Source organism: Haliaeetus leucocephalus, unplaced genomic scaffold (assembly GCF_000737465.1).
Source record: "Haliaeetus leucocephalus isolate CR32 unplaced genomic scaffold, Haliaeetus_leucocephalus-4.0 Scaffold587, whole genome shotgun sequence".
Classification (NCBI taxonomy): domain Eukaryota; kingdom Metazoa; phylum Chordata; class Aves; order Accipitriformes; family Accipitridae; genus Haliaeetus; species Haliaeetus leucocephalus.
The window spans coordinates 5515234-5530654 of NW_010973023.1; the positions used below are offsets into that span (position 1 = coordinate 5515234).

Genomic DNA, 15421 nt, shown 5'->3' on the forward strand with positions numbered 1-15421 from the left:
AAATATTGTAATGCATGCAATAAACAGTGGGTGTTTCATTAACATTATTAGCAAAAATGGTTCAAAGATGCTCATATTTTCCTAACCTCTACAACAATATATACCTATGCATATTTGAAGTGTTATCGGTACCGCACTCACCAAATGAATCCCAGAAGTGGGTTCAATTGCAATCGCTCTCAGAAGGGGTCCCAGGGGGCCCAGTAAAATAAGAGTCTCACTTCAATGATGATCCTGTCACAGAGTCTGGAGTCAGCCAGGCATTCCCAGCAAGGGTCCAGTCTGTCTAGAAGATCTCATAGAAAAGATTTGTGCATGGGAAGTTCTCAGAAAGACAGGCTCAATTTGGGGTAAAAAATAAGTAGTTTTTGTATCACAGAGACATAAGGGGGTATAGGACACCACCACCTGGAGCAGGCAATGGATGCTGTTAATTTCCACTTTTCACCTGGGACAGCCAATAGATTATGATGGTTTCTGTTTTCTCAGAATAATTTTTATTTACCTTCTCAGCATGCCTCCCCTCTTCTCCAGACTCTTTTTCACCTTTCCAGATGATAAGTAGTTGCTGTTACAGTTCCTTAGTTTTGCACTTATCGATGGTATCTCAGGATATCTCCAGTTTCTCAGTACTCAGCCACACCTCAAAGATGCCAGCTGTGCTTCTCAAGGATACTCCTGGTTCCCAGGCTGGCAGGCGTTTTCCCTGTCAGTATTTCAGCAGGCATTTTCTTCTGTTCAGTATTTTTTCCTTTATAACCAGGTCACCTCTATGGCTGCTCCCATCAGTTGCTGAGTTCTGCTTAATAAATTGACAATGCTTCACTCAGGAAAATGTATTTTGCAGGTGCTACAGGATGACTGAAAAAATGGATGTTCTAAAGATGTAAAAATGTCATCTCTTCAGCATACAACTGTTTTTACCTCCTCGTTTTACTTTCCTTCTGATTCCCACCTTACCGATTTTTTTAACAATAGGTTGTCTGACATTTCCTGAAGCTACTCAAATGTCCCTTGGTACAAGGAGATAGTAACTCATGTACTTGCTCTGTAAAGCAAGGAATTTAATCTCTGAACTGTAATACTGGATTGCTTATGGATATATATGAAGGAGCCTAAAGGAATTGTCTGATTGCACTTTTAAAAATATTTATTCATGCTACATTGTTATGTCACTTTTGATTCCACAGTTTCTGTGATTTCCATGTTTAGGCCAGACTTATGGAGGCTGAAGGCTGCTTATCTGATGTAAAAACAATTATTCTAATAAAAACACAAAAGGATCAGTGAGAACGTTACATTTTTTCTGATGTTGGCCAAGACTGCTTGGCTTTGAACAGGAAGGTGTGTGTGGAAAGAGGAAGCCTGGCTATCTTTCCTTTCCGAGGCAGCCCCATTTCTCATGCCTTGCAGCCTTCCTCTCAGCACTGAGGGTTGATTTACAGACCCAGTGGGGGAAGATGATTGTCCTCCAAGTATTTGCATGGTTGCGAGTTCCTAATTTTAGTGACTGTAAAAGCACCAGCTATAGCTGCACAATTTTTTTTTATATTTCTTCTGCAGGAAAGAATATTCACTTGTATACTCAATGCTAGCACTTTTTGAACCATCTGTGCAGTATGCAAAAGGCTCCCTGGCGCAGCGCAGGCTTAGGGAGATAAGCCCTCTTCTCATCCTGTCAGGAGGTGCCTCCCACCATCTTAGTGAAAGCAGGGGGGGAAAGATGAAAGCAGCAACTGTCCCTGTTTGCTTTCTCTGCACGGGAGTAGCTGGTCCAGTGCCCTCGACTTTCTCGCACACAGACTTCATTCTCTGTTGAATGAACATGCTGCAGCTAGTCCCGTGCAAACAGAAAGGTGTCAGAGCAAACAGCTCCCACTCAAGAAACCTAGCAGCAGCACCTATTGCCTACTCACTGTCTATGAACTACAGAAACATTATGAAATGGAGGAGCAGACCAAGAAAGCAGGATTACTGCAGATGGCTGAGGTGAAGATGGTGTTTTCTTGCTGAGCCAATTCTTGCCTTTTATAACACTGATGAGCTAATGGGCTTGACACTGGTGAAATAACAGGCTGAGTGTGCTGTAATGCTATCTAAAAGACCACTAAAACTTCAAAACATAGCCTACCTGGTACATGTTGATCCGGTTACCTCCAGCTCTTTTCAGCAGTAGGCGCATTCCGTCGGTCAGACAACAGCCCTGTGAAGCTGTCATCAGCCAGGACATCTAACTCACTGCCAGACATCCAGAGGTAGTTTGGATACCCAATAAGCACCCTCCCCATCACCACCAAATTGCTCTTCTGCTGGTGGCAGGGAAGCCCTGACTCAAGGGGAGACATTACTGCAGCGTGCAGGGAGGTTCCTCCCATTGCAGAGGGCTGGCGCAGCCCGCCAGGCACCCTGCACCCTGCTCTCCCTCCCCTTCTCACCCAGCTTGTTCACAAGTCAACCAGCTGCTTTGAAGTTTTTCACATGACGTCTGTTCCAAAGAAGGTCTGGGAGATGGCACTAGTTTGGTTACCAAACCTTTGTTAAGATTGTGTTGTGCTTTTCCAGAAACACTTTATTTCCTCACCTCCCATCTCAAATGGGTAAAAATCTTGACCTGTTTCAGTTCAAAGGTCTGCCAACACAGAAAAAGAGGGTTGTACTCACCGCCGGGGCATCTGAAACAGATTTTTTTGTGATTCTTCAATAATTGGGAGAATTTTTGAAAGCCACAATGAGGCAAGTTCCCTTTCTTGGCCATATTTGTCCAGCATTGTCAGTTGTACTCACACACAGTATCTACTACCAAGTCCAGGTAAAGCTTCTGCCTCAACTAATGACTTCTGAGAAGGTTTTCATTAGCTTCTCTGCCCCACCAGTAACAGTATCAGGAAATCTAATAGCACAAAATGTTAGAATGACATGGTGTAATCCTTCCTCTCCTTCTTTCACTGAAGTCTTATCCTTCATCAAGGCAGACATACTCTTATCCTTTTCCTTGGTCAAAACTGTAGATCTACTATATTTCCTTGTGTTAGTAGCCAAATTTCTTGTCGTATGTGCATAAATACATATATAAAGGTAACACTAGTGATTTTACTGTGGGTTGTTGCAGATACAGTATTGCTTTCATTTCAGTTGTAATTTTGCGACATTTGCGCCTACTGCACCTCCCGTTTAAGCCTTACATTTTCTCAGCCATTACCAAAATGGCAGTGTTAGGCTGATGGCTTCTCAGTCGCTGGGAGTCTGTTTTCTCCGAGCTGATGTTACACAACAAGCCATGTCTCCGAGAAATAAAAAGATACTATTTATGAATCATCATTAATGAGTCTTTATGATACTCTTAGTGAACAAAAACCTGGGAAATTTACCCTAATGAAGTTAAGTGAAGTCACTCTGTAACCCCTGTGTGGGGTTTACCTGCACTGGGTTATTTCAAGACAGCACCCACAGGCACTGTCTGTAGCAGGATTTTGTACCAGATTGCCTGCCACTGGGTACAAACACATTAAGATATGCAGAAGTGATAACACAACCTTTGTGGAGTTTTTCAACCATGCTGAGCTGATACAACTGAAAATCATGCCATTTGCTCATCAAAACGCAGCCCATCTGTTTCTGCATAATTATTCTCACCTTTTATTTTGTACAGCAAACATAACCACAATAGGCTCTGCAGGTGTTGACATAATACAGGTTATCATGTTTGTATTTTGATCTAGTAATTTTGTATAGGTCTTGTCTGTTCTTGTATCAAATTGACTGCCAAACCTGTATATGATGTCTGATGTTTACAGCTTTAATCTTCCATGCACTTCCTCTTTGTAAAACAAATTTTTATTAGTTATAGTTTCAGATTACTCCCTACAGTCAAGAGCATTCATATTCTTAAAGTATATACTTTCAGTCATGATAATGTAGTTTTCTGCTGCTACTGTGTGTTTGCCTGCTACTATTTTTTCCATTTTTCTTTAATCCATCTATTTATTGTTTACCTCCCTAGATGTTTTAACATTTCTTTATTTTGTTCTATATATATCTCTTCTCTTTTAGTAAGTCCAAGCTCTTTTGATGTAGAAACGTTTAAGACTGGCTGGGTCCTCAGAAGAAATTGCTTCTCTTGATATCTGAATCAAAGTATTAATAAAATAATGCCTCCATAGTACATGATTTCCACAAGGTCCATTGTTGCTGTTGTTATTAATAGGAGACAATCATTGCATTTTCTCACATTCAAGTTTGTGTAAGTCCTTTGGGATGTATAGATGCCACAATATTATGTTACTGAATCAGGAAAACAAATCAAATTACAAGTTGTAGGCCAAGAAATCTTTTGCTTGGTTTAACTTTGTTGTTTCTATCCCTTTAAGTTTTAGTTGCCATATTCAGCAGATATTTTAGCTTTTACATCACTGATTAAATTAAGAGGCAAATTAATTTAAGGGCTCTGAATGTTCTTGATTGTCAGCAATTTGGATGCTTATTAAGTGGTATAAAGTATATTTAATTAAAGATTTATTGCTTCACATCCAATAGTAAAACATTTAGCATTTATGTCTTCTTAAATTTATTTATTACCACTTTTTCTGTAGTTCAAGAAGAAGAGTTTTAAAGGCAGCAAGCATGATTTCCTCATTCTGAAAGAATGACTAACCACTAATTGCACTGAACAGAGCCTTCCTCTTGCCTATCTTTTATAATTAGAAAAATGAATTGGCCCTTACAAAGTGTTATGTCTTTGCTTGTTCCTCATAAAAATATTATGTCGCCACTCACTATCTGTTTCAAAGGTTAAGAAAGACTGCCGATCAGAGGAGGGATCAGCTAGTCAATGCTAGAGATGGGGCTGGAGTTTAGGCTTCAAACTAAGTCACACACTGCTCTGAATCCTTTTTTTGTTGTTGTTGCTCTTTCTTCCCCAAATTAAAAATCTATCCTAGAACAACAGCAATCAGCCTTTTTCATACCTTCCAAAATAGTCCAGAAGGTGCAGCCACATAAACAAAAGCAGCCATAATAGAGAAGGCCACATAAACTGGCGTTTCTTGTGACAAAGCATGAGTGTATTGGTCTTTCCCCTTCTCCAACGCGTTTAGGAAAGTTAAGCCATTATCCCCTGCCTTCACCTTCCCCACAAATCCTTTGGCTGTAAATACCGGGGAGGGGAGAGAAGGTGGAATTGGTGAAAACAAACCCCATGACATTTCTTTGAAGGCTCTTGGTGAGGAAGAAGAGAGCACACAGCAAGTCAGAAGGTGTGACTGCACCAGCTCCATTTTAAACCCAGAAGGAAAATCCTGGCAGTTGTAGATATTTTTCACTTTTTTATAGAACTATTTATATGGGAATAGAAAGAAGATATCACAGGCCCAACATGAGTTAAAAAAAAGTATCAGTGACTTCTCCCTCCTTGTTTTTGAAGCTGAGTAATTACAAAATAATGGGATATGCTGAGTACGATCAGGCCACAAGGATTTGGACATCCTTCCCAAAACAGGCCGGCCTCTTCTACCTTTAGTAAAAGGAATTTGGGGTTTGACGTTTAAAGAAGCAAAAGCAGAACTGGAGATTTCTCCAGCTGATTTCTGTGGAGATGAATAAACCTCCTGGGGTTTATTTGCTTGTTTAGTAAGGTCACCAAGGCCTCCTGTTGAATCAACGGAAAACCACATCTACCGCAGGCCTCCCCGTTTCTGGATCCTGACTATTCCAGGGTAGGGATCCACGAATTTGTCTTCTGCTGCCTGGTATCACACCAAGCCCCACTCGCTGTGTTTTCAGGGTGCAATACAGAAGCGGCAAGGGGAATGTTCGGACACACTTCTTCCCCTGTGCTTGGCTGGTGGGAGCATGTGGACAGACATGCTAGGCTGAGCAATAATGGAGTCAGTGGAGTTTCCCTTGCTGGGCGGGAAGGGCCACAAGGGGTGCCACCACAGTTTGCCTGTGTGAGAAGATACTTTTTGGGTTTTTTTTATGGTTGTAGTGGGCACAGGTGCCCAGGCGCTGGCAGTGAGGGGCTGCAGGGTCGGCCCGTGAGGAGAGGCCGGGGCTGCCCCGAACCGGACACAGCTGGTTCCAGCCGACTCCAGCCGACCCGCCGCAGGGCACGGCTCAGCCCCACAGCCAAGGTGGGGGGGCCTTGGGCGAAGTGTGTGTAAGATAAAGGGCAGAAAACGCTGGGCAGGCAGAGGAAGAGGGGGAAAAAGAAGAGCTGAGAAACAGCAGAGGAAAGACCAAGGTCAGAGGAGAAGGAGGTGCTCCATGGCGGAGCACATAATGCCTGAAGCCAGCAGAGAAGCGGGAGAGGGAGGGCACAGCCAAGAGGCACGTCTGTGCGCCGACCGTAACCCCCTCCTGTGCTGCTCCTGACCTTGCTGAAGGGACAGAGCGTGACCTGCGGCCATAACAAGGGGGAAGAGAGGAGCCTGGAGTGACACTGAGCCGGGGAAAGGGGAGAGGAACGGTGTGTTTTCATGTTCCTCTTCTCGCTTCCCAATACCCCAATCAGTAATTGAATATATCTGTTAATTGGCCACAAATTAATTTCCCCAAATCAAGTCTGTTTTGCCCATGAGGGTAATTGGTAAGTGATCTTCCTGTCTTTAGCTCAACGCGTGAGCTTTCTTGTTGCTGTTTTTTCCTATTTCCTCCTCCCATCTCACTGGGGAAGGGGGGACTGAGCGAGCGGCTGGGTGGGAGCTTGGCTACCAGCCAGGGCCAACACCACCACAGTCCAGCAAAACACAAGTTGTTTGTAAGCTTTGGGCTTAAGACTAAAGACAAACAACAACAACAAAAAGAAGTAAAGGAATTTAGGCTGTCAGTGTTCTCTTTGCATCACTGACATCGCTTGTCTGTGCTTCCTCTCCATACCTGTGCACTGAACTTCACGTCAGAAAGTTAGGAGACTTTCCCTTTTAAATCAGCTTAGTACTTTGCACATCTATAAAAAGACAGGTTGTATGAGACTGATTACACAGTTCTTTGAGTAAGAAAGCCTGTTTGATCTTTTGCAAAGTCAGTGAGACCTTGAGCTACTTAGGCTTTGCACAGTAATTTATAAGAGCATTGTTTCTAGAAGCTCACTAGAAAGATAATGCGTTTTAATCTGCAAATCATATCCAGGTTAATAAATACAAAGTAAGGTATACACCATCCCAAGTGAACAACTTCCATGCATCTGCCTATATCCTTTTCTTGTCAAACAAAAGGCATATCGTTCTTAAATCTGTTCAATATTAGATTTAATTCTTAAGAAACGCTTATTCTGTGAGAATCTAGGCATTGTGTCCTCAGCTCCTTTATTGTCTTGCCTGAAAGCATACATATGTACAACACAAACTTCAGAAGCTAATACAAAACACCTTACAAAAGACAGAGTTGTAAAGGATGATGAAAATGGTTACAAAAGAAACAAAGCAGGCATAATAGAAGTATTCTTTAAATAAAAAAAAGCAGCATTTATAGTGAAATTATAATACATGCCAAAATAAAAGTGTCTTTTAAACCACCAAGTATGTTTATGAATTGTATTACAGGTTTTTCCTCCCATTTTAAAACTAGAATTTGTTTTTGTATTTGTGTCCATTGTTAAAAATAAGTATTTTTACAGATGCATACAACGAGGAAAAGGGAACTCTGGCTTGAAATGAAGCCATTCAAGCATAAGTCAAGAGCAGAGAATGCATTAGGGTTTAAAATTTAAATACGTCCTACTTAAACTGAGAGGGTAACATTTTGTAAAAACAAGAACAGATCACCTAAAAACTAACAATGCAAGCCTTTTTTTCTTTTTTATAGTATCACATCAAAGTTACACAGAAGACCCCAGTGATCACTAGGGAATCTGCCACAGTCTAGTTTTTCCAATCCTATTAAGTCCATACTTCGTGGAATAATATGTCCCCCGTCTGCTGCAGGCCGAAAGTAAATGCGGTCAAACCTCATCTTGCACTTGTACTCTGCATCCAGGTTGGTATTGGAGTTGGTGTCCCAAGTATAACGGCAGTGTTGAGGTTTACCCAAAAACTCCCAGATATCCATAATGTTGTTAGGTAAGTTACCTAGTTTAGTAACCTGAAAGTAGAAGGCGGGGCGGGGGGGGGGGAAATCCACAAGATGCTGAATTCAGACTTTACCTTCAAAAACAGAACTGAGTTGTCACAATATCACTTTTTCCTGCAAAACATGAGTTGTCAAAAACAAAGATATTGGAGATGTTTCTAAATTGTGGTATTTCTCAGGATACTCTAAAGAATGACCAGTTCCTGTAGTACTTTCTAAATCCAAAACATGTTACAAAATAAACGTTCAGCTCTGAAATTTTGAGGTATGGGGGTCAACACCATGTCCTCTGAAACAATGTCGTTCCACTTCACTGCAATGGAATTTCATGATAAGGAAAGATGAAACACTGACCTTTTAGTAATAATGCACAAATTTCACTTTTAATATCAGCAGCCAAAAATTATTTCTAATTATGTCGCGATGGGGAATTAATTTTAAACTCCCAAGATCGATTTCTCCAGAGCACCCTCTTCTTTCATTGATTCTACAAGCATTAACTCTGAGAATTGGAGAGTTGAGCAAATAAAGATCAAGTTCTCAAAATTCTCAAAATGAAACTCCATTGACTACCCCTGCATCTTCTCAGATATAAATATTGCCAATAAAGCATTTTGTTATTGCGGAGGGTGGGAAGCTTTTCATATACCTCACCTCAGCTATAACAAAGCCTCCGCATAGCAATGCCACAGCTTTTACTTAGTCATGCTTCCACTTTTTAAGAATAAATGTTGCTTATGCCTATTCTGCCTAGGCAGGTCATTTCTCACAAAAAACAGAAAAGCCTCAGAAGATTTTGTCAGAATACCTTCTCAAAATAACAAGGTCACTTATTTCTATTTACCTCACTGTCTCTGAGGTTTGTATCCCCTCCAAATATAACAGTGGTAGACTCAGGCTCCTTCTGCATTTTGTTTAACATTATTTGCAGTTGCTTCATACGCTCCTTGGAGTGATTTTTAGTGCTTTCCAGATGAGAGGTCATAAGGCAAAGTTCATTACCAGATATGCTTACCTGTGCATGAAACAAAGGCAATGTTACTATCCACACCATGATAAGAAGTTCAAAGACAAAAATCTAATCACAAAGTAAATTACTGAATGACAGACCTCTAGTTATTATTAGTTTTACATTGAAGAAAAGTGGCTTACAGGAGGATGACAGGCTTTTAGTTTTGTTTTCAGAGGTTATGAGACTTGAAAACAAGGCACGGGCAATAACTTACAGAAAAAAATTAGGTTTGTTAGTATCAAATGCAACTGGGTTTGTATGTTTGGACAAGAAGTTTTTCTGCTGTTTGAGATTGTTGTAGAGTAAAGCCAGTCCAGCCTTTCCTGGGATCTTTTGTTTTGAAGGCAGAAATACAGCTGTTTAGTACATACTGACTTACTCACATGCACAACCAAAAGGTTCCTCATCATGGAAGTTGTTGGAAAAGGTATTATCTCATGTTTCAGTAGCTTCACTCTTGGTTTCTTCAACATTATGACAGTGAAATAGCCATCTACGTTACCTAAAGAGGAACAGGGAAAGAAATGGTCGAGGATGTCTTCTGCTGTGCTATAAAGTAGTTAAGGTTCTGAAAGAGACCTTTTTACCATGATCTGGGAGAATCATGTTAATTTGTAATACGTACAAAGTCATTAGTTAAATGTTTCATAATTGCGCTCTGAATTTTTCAGGCTTTTTAAATGCAAATATTTAAGAAGTGACTTGTCTATGGCACTTTTCTGGCTACCCTTGTGTCCTGGTTTCAGCTGGGATATAGTTAACTGTCTTCCTAGTAGCTGGTACAGTGCTGTGTTTTGAGTTCAGTATGCGAAGAATGTTGATAACACTGATGTTTTCAGTTGTTGCTCAGTAGTGTTTAGACTAGTCAAGGATTTTTCAGCTTCTCATGCCCAGCCAGCGAGAAAGCTGGAGGGTCACAAGAAGTTGGCACAGGACACAACCAGGGCACCTGACCCAAACTGGCCAACAGTGTATTCCATACCATGGGACGTCCCATCTAGTTTAGGAACTGGGAAGTGGGGGCAGGGGAATCGCTGCTCGGGGACTGGCTGGGTGTCGGTTGGCGGGGGGTGAGCAATTGCCCTGCGCATCATTTGTAAATTCCAATCCTTTTATTACTACTGTTGTCATTTTATTAGTGTTATCATTATCATTATTAGTTTCTTCTTTTCTGTTCTATTAAACCATTCTTATCTCAACCCACGAGTTCTACTTCTTTTTCCCGATTTTCTCCCCCATCCCACTGGATGGGGGCGAGTGAGTGAGCGGCTGCGTGGTGCTTAGTTGCTGGCTGGGGTTAAACCACGACACCTTGCTATCAGTCTTTCAAAATGCAGAAAAATGAAACCACCAAGCAAGCAAGCTTTTTACATGCATAATTTGCATCAAACTATATCCTGATATCAAAACACAGAAAGTAATTTAAGTGCTTTCTTCTTCACTTTACTCTTTTCAGTCCTACAAACAGCCTGAGATTTTGGCAAGGGAGACAGAATAAAACTGAACTTACTTTTCCGGTTTCTGTCTTTAGAAACTGAGGGTTATTTCTTACCTGGAATAATAGTGTAACTGCCTGCTCTCATCTGTAGAAGACAGAGCTGTGGCGGGATGACCTCTTGTAAAAACACAACATCTGGATTGTATCTGAAATTGGCAAGACAAGATTTTAAATTAACTACTGAAAGGTAGTAAATTAACTACTGAGGCCAAAGGGAACAGGGTCAGCAACTTCAGTTGCACCTTGTCCTCGTCTTCCTAGATATTGTAACAATCTGTTTTTTTAAAAAAGGAAAAAACTCTCTCCATCATATTTAGTAGCATGTAGACACATCACCATTGTTAAAAGGGACGAAACAATTATTATTATGGACGTGGAACTGACATGGTAATAAAATGCATGACTTCCTTATACCTTCATCTTGCAAACATTTACACAGGTTTCATATACTACATACACGAGGAATTCAACTGCAAAGCAGCTTTGGAACATGTTCTGCAACATCTAAGTTCTCCAGGACATTCCAACCACCACCTCATTCCCTCACAACAGATCCCCGTGGGTAACCTGCCATCCATTTTCTCCAGTCTCAACAATGACAAGCTCTTTTATTTCTTAGAGCTGTGCAATCACTAACAGTTCATGTGGGGCAGCAATCCTGAAAATGCTGACATGACTTTACAGCTGTCCCTATTTTTGCTACACTGCTGAATAGCCCTGCTCTGTGCAGGTGAAGGACAAACCAAAGGCCTTATTTACAGAAGAAAAATACTGTCACCACAGATTAATAAAATCAAGTGATAATTGATTTAGTTAAGGAGTTTCTGCTGTTTCAAGAGAAACTTAAATTACCACTTGTTTAAATCGTTTCATTTACACTGATAAGTTACTGTGTTAAGATAAATCAGTTTAGGTAATAGTTAAATTGCTCATAAATATATTCATGGGAGGCTTCCACTGGTGGAACTATAAAAGGTAATCACAGATTCTATTGCTTTCATCTTACCTTGCACATTTTCTTTTTTGACAGACAAGTTACAGTAACAGCAAGAGAGCCACTTTTCACATTCCACTAAAAAAATCTTTTTTGTTGTTTCAAAGTTTGCTCTAATGTGAAGTTATTCAATACTACTGGAATGAGACAAACAAGTTTCTTGCAGTTTTACCCTTCTCTCATGTACAGGATGGAAGTATGAAGTATGCTCTTGATGTATGACTGCAACTTGAACAATATTGTTCATTATAAAAAAGCTTTTTGAAGTAGCCATCACAAAATATTTAACCTTTGGGATGCTGCATAGGTTCACACCTCTTCCAACCAGTATATCAACTTTTATTCAGCTACTTAGGATTTATAAAGTGATTGTATTGTTGCATCAACATTAAGACAATTTGGGCATGAAGAGTTGTAAATATCTAAACCAAGAAGTTTGCTTTTTCCTTTAAAGCTGGGTACATGACAATACAAAGATAAAGCTATACTTACAATGCCAGGTAAGAACAGATTCCTCTAACTCGTTCTTTTAGATTTCCTAGATCCAGCCCAGCAATGTTCCAGGTTATCAGTGAGAAGCTGCTGTCATCTTCTTGTTGCCTCGAGTCTGCACTATTGACACCGGCATTACTAGTAGTTGCATCTGCTGTGAGGTCAATACTAAAGAGAGAGTTTACTCGTTTGTCAACATGCATAACACTATTCTTCTTGCAATTACCACCCTTATCTTCTAAAGGAAAATGTTCTAGACCCATCACAACTTACAGGTAGCCACCTAAAACTTTCCCAACAAATAAGTTAACATGTACTGATCTCAACATAACTTAAAAGCACAGTAACTAAAACATACAGACCTCAATCATACAGAGCCTTAGTACACAGATGAAGTGTTTTTTCCTCCTCCTTATAGACACAAGATAACATTTACTATTCCAATTTAAGTTCATCAGATGGCGACCAATGCAATCTAAAGCACTTGAGTAATTTAACTCTTTCCCCATGAGATTGACAGGCTGTGTATATTAGTTTTTGAAACATTTTCCAGCACATTAGACACAAAGCACTGCAGCCTGGACTTGCTTTTATATGCCCACCTTTGCAGTACAGCTGAGATTCTTCCAATTGCCAAATCCCTGGGGTACGTACATGTGCAAACTCACTCTGTGACGAACTGATGGTCCTTTTCTTTGGGAACATTCACCCCAAATCCCACCTCAAAAACACAGGCCAGGCCTGTCTACCCAGTTGATTTGACAGTATTGCTTAGCCTTTATCAAAGTTTGAGTACCAAGCCTAGTAACTGTTTGGGGACTGTGTTGCTAAAGAGAACCAGACTCTACCTGCTAACACATGGTTGTACTGGTTTTGGCTGGGATGGAGTTATTTTTCTTCATAGCAGCTCATATGGTGCTGTGTTTTGGACTTGTGACCAAAACAGTGCTGATAACACAGGGATGTGTTCGTGGTTCCTGAGCAGTGCTCACCCAGAGCCAAGGGCTGTTCTGCTTCTCACCCCACCCCACCCCACCAGCGAGGAGGCTGGGGGGGCACAAGGAGCTGGGAGGGGACACAGCCGGGACAGCTGACCCAAACTGGCCAAAGGGATATTCCATGCCATACGACATCATGCTCAGCGTATAAATCTGGGGGAAGAAGAAGGAAGGGGGGACGTTGGGAGCGATGGCATTTGTCTTCCCAAGTCACCATTAGGCATGATGGAGCCCTGCTGTCCTGGAGATGGCTGAACACCTGCCTGCCCGTGGGAAGTGGGGAATGAATTCCTCGTTTTGCTTTGCTTGTGTGCGTGGCTTCTGCTTTACCTATTAAACTGTCTTTATCTCAACCCATGGGTTTTCTCACTTTCCCCCTTCCGATTCTCTCCCCCATCTCACGGGGGAGAATAAGTGGCTTTGTGGGGCTGAGCTGCCCAGCTGGGTTAAACCACCACACTGATACAATGTAAATTCCTTGAGTAAAGGGAAAGTCTGTAACAAAATACATTAAATAGTATAGCTAAGACTAGCTATAGTCTTATAGCTATACAAAAGCTATATACAGCTTGTATATATACAAGCTGTACTTTGGCAAAGTTGCGATAGTAGAGTTTTGTTTTTAAACACAAAATTTGTATGCACACATGAAAATAGAGCCTGGAACCAAAACAAATCTATTCCCTAGAACTTTGTACTGGTTTTGTACTTGGTGCAGCACAAACAACATAAGATTCCGCTACCATGCACATGAGATTTAACCTGAACAGAAAAAGAAAAGCAGACAAAGGAGGTGAAGCTAAGTGATATTTAAGTAGGTAAATAACGTGGTCTATGTCTCCAATATTTCCACTTTGACTTTTTATATTTATACTGTAACCTGAGGGACTATGAGATGAAATATGAAAGTCCGTGTGGTCTGCAGTGATCTTCCCCTGACTGGGAGGTCTCCACACAGTCCTCCCTCCCAACACATCCTGCATACAGCAGGTCAAGACAGTGCCCACAGTGCAAAGACAGACAGAGGCTGGAAAAGAAAAAGGTGCTGCCAATTTGATGCAGATCTATTCTGACTCATCATGGACTACCTAGAGACCAACGCTAATGTTCAGTAGGCTTGCATTTTTTCATACACACATATCAAGCAAAACCAGGTACGCTGTTATCAACTACAGCTTACTCATAACTAGAAAGATCATAAGGGCTCTTCTATATAACATGCAAGCCTATAATAAATAGGTCTATAGGCAAAAAGCTTCCCTCAGGACTGTGAAGGGCAAGGATCTGTAAAAGTTCAATACCTTTGGTATACCCTATGGGTAGGCCATGAGATGATCTGTGTATGCAAGACCCAGATCTTAGAGCCTAACCTCCACAGGTACGTTTAACAAGGTATGCACAGGCATGTCAATTTTATTTATAGAAATACAAACACACGTACATCTAGTACATGACATACACACACAGTTTACATGTACACAAATGTGTGTGCGTGTACAGTAAAATCTGCCTATGTATCGCTGCACGAGACAAGACAATAAAAAGGAAATTACTCTGTCCCTTCCCCGAAAGGCTCACTACCTGCTAGCCCAGAGGAAGGCGGCTGAAGCATCTGCAGAGGGCAAGTGCAGCCCGCAAGCCTGACAGCCTCTCAAGAGGAGCGGGCGATTCCCCTCGAAGGGGGCAGCCTCGGGAAACGAGGAGAACCAGTGTGGAAATGCGAAGAACGGAACCCACCTGCCCCACCACACATCAGCAGAGGCGCGAAGTCAGGCGGAGAGAGCGAGTGCTGCTCCCCTGGCAGGCGGGGGGGGGGGGCACGGGGGGGGCCCCCCGCCCCTTCCAGCGGAGGGGAACCGGCCCGCATGCGGGGAGGAGGGCAGAGGCACCGCTCCCCTCGCCCCCGATCCGCCTCCTCCCGTCACCTCCCCCCGGCCCGGCGGTCACCTACCAGCTCCCGGGCCCCGCGCAGGCCGGCGGCAGCCCGCCTGCCGCCTCCTCCTTCTTCTCCAACGGCGGGTCGAAATAGGCGTTCAGGGCCCTCTGAAACACAGAGGCAGATGGCGGGGAAGGGGAAGGGGAAGAAGGGGAAGGGGAAGAAGGGGAAGGGGAAGAAGGGGAAGGGGCAGCCCCCCGCCCCCGCCGCCGGGCGTACCTGCATGTGCCAGCCGTTGCCGGCCAAGAAGCTGCGCGCCACCGCCGCGTCGCTGCTGGTGATGGCGGCGAACTCGGAGCACAGCACCTTCCTCCGCTTGGCCAGGTGTGACTCTTCCTCCTCCTCCTCCTCATCCGCTGCCTCCGGAGGGCACCGGGCCGCCTCATCCACCCCCTCCTCCGCCGGCACGGCCGCCTCCTCCATGGCT

At 42.5% G+C, this 15421-nt stretch overlaps 1 protein-coding gene across 1 annotated transcript; it reads right to left on the minus strand.

The window, feature by feature from the left end:
* Positions 1 to 7614: 7614 nt before the first annotated feature.
* TDP2 (tyrosyl-DNA phosphodiesterase 2) lies at positions 7615 to 15417 on the minus strand. Its single transcript, XM_010578006.1, has 7 exons — positions 15214 to 15417; positions 15010 to 15101; positions 12061 to 12228; positions 10629 to 10720; positions 9460 to 9578; positions 8909 to 9079; positions 7615 to 8076 (listed from the first exon to the last, which is right to left on the minus strand). The coding sequence occupies exons 1-7, from the start codon at positions 15415 to 15417 to the stop codon at positions 7795 to 7797; spliced, it is 1128 nt and encodes a 375-aa protein (XP_010576308.1). The 3' UTR covers positions 7615 to 7794.
* Between the last annotated feature and the right edge of the window lie 4 nt (positions 15418 to 15421).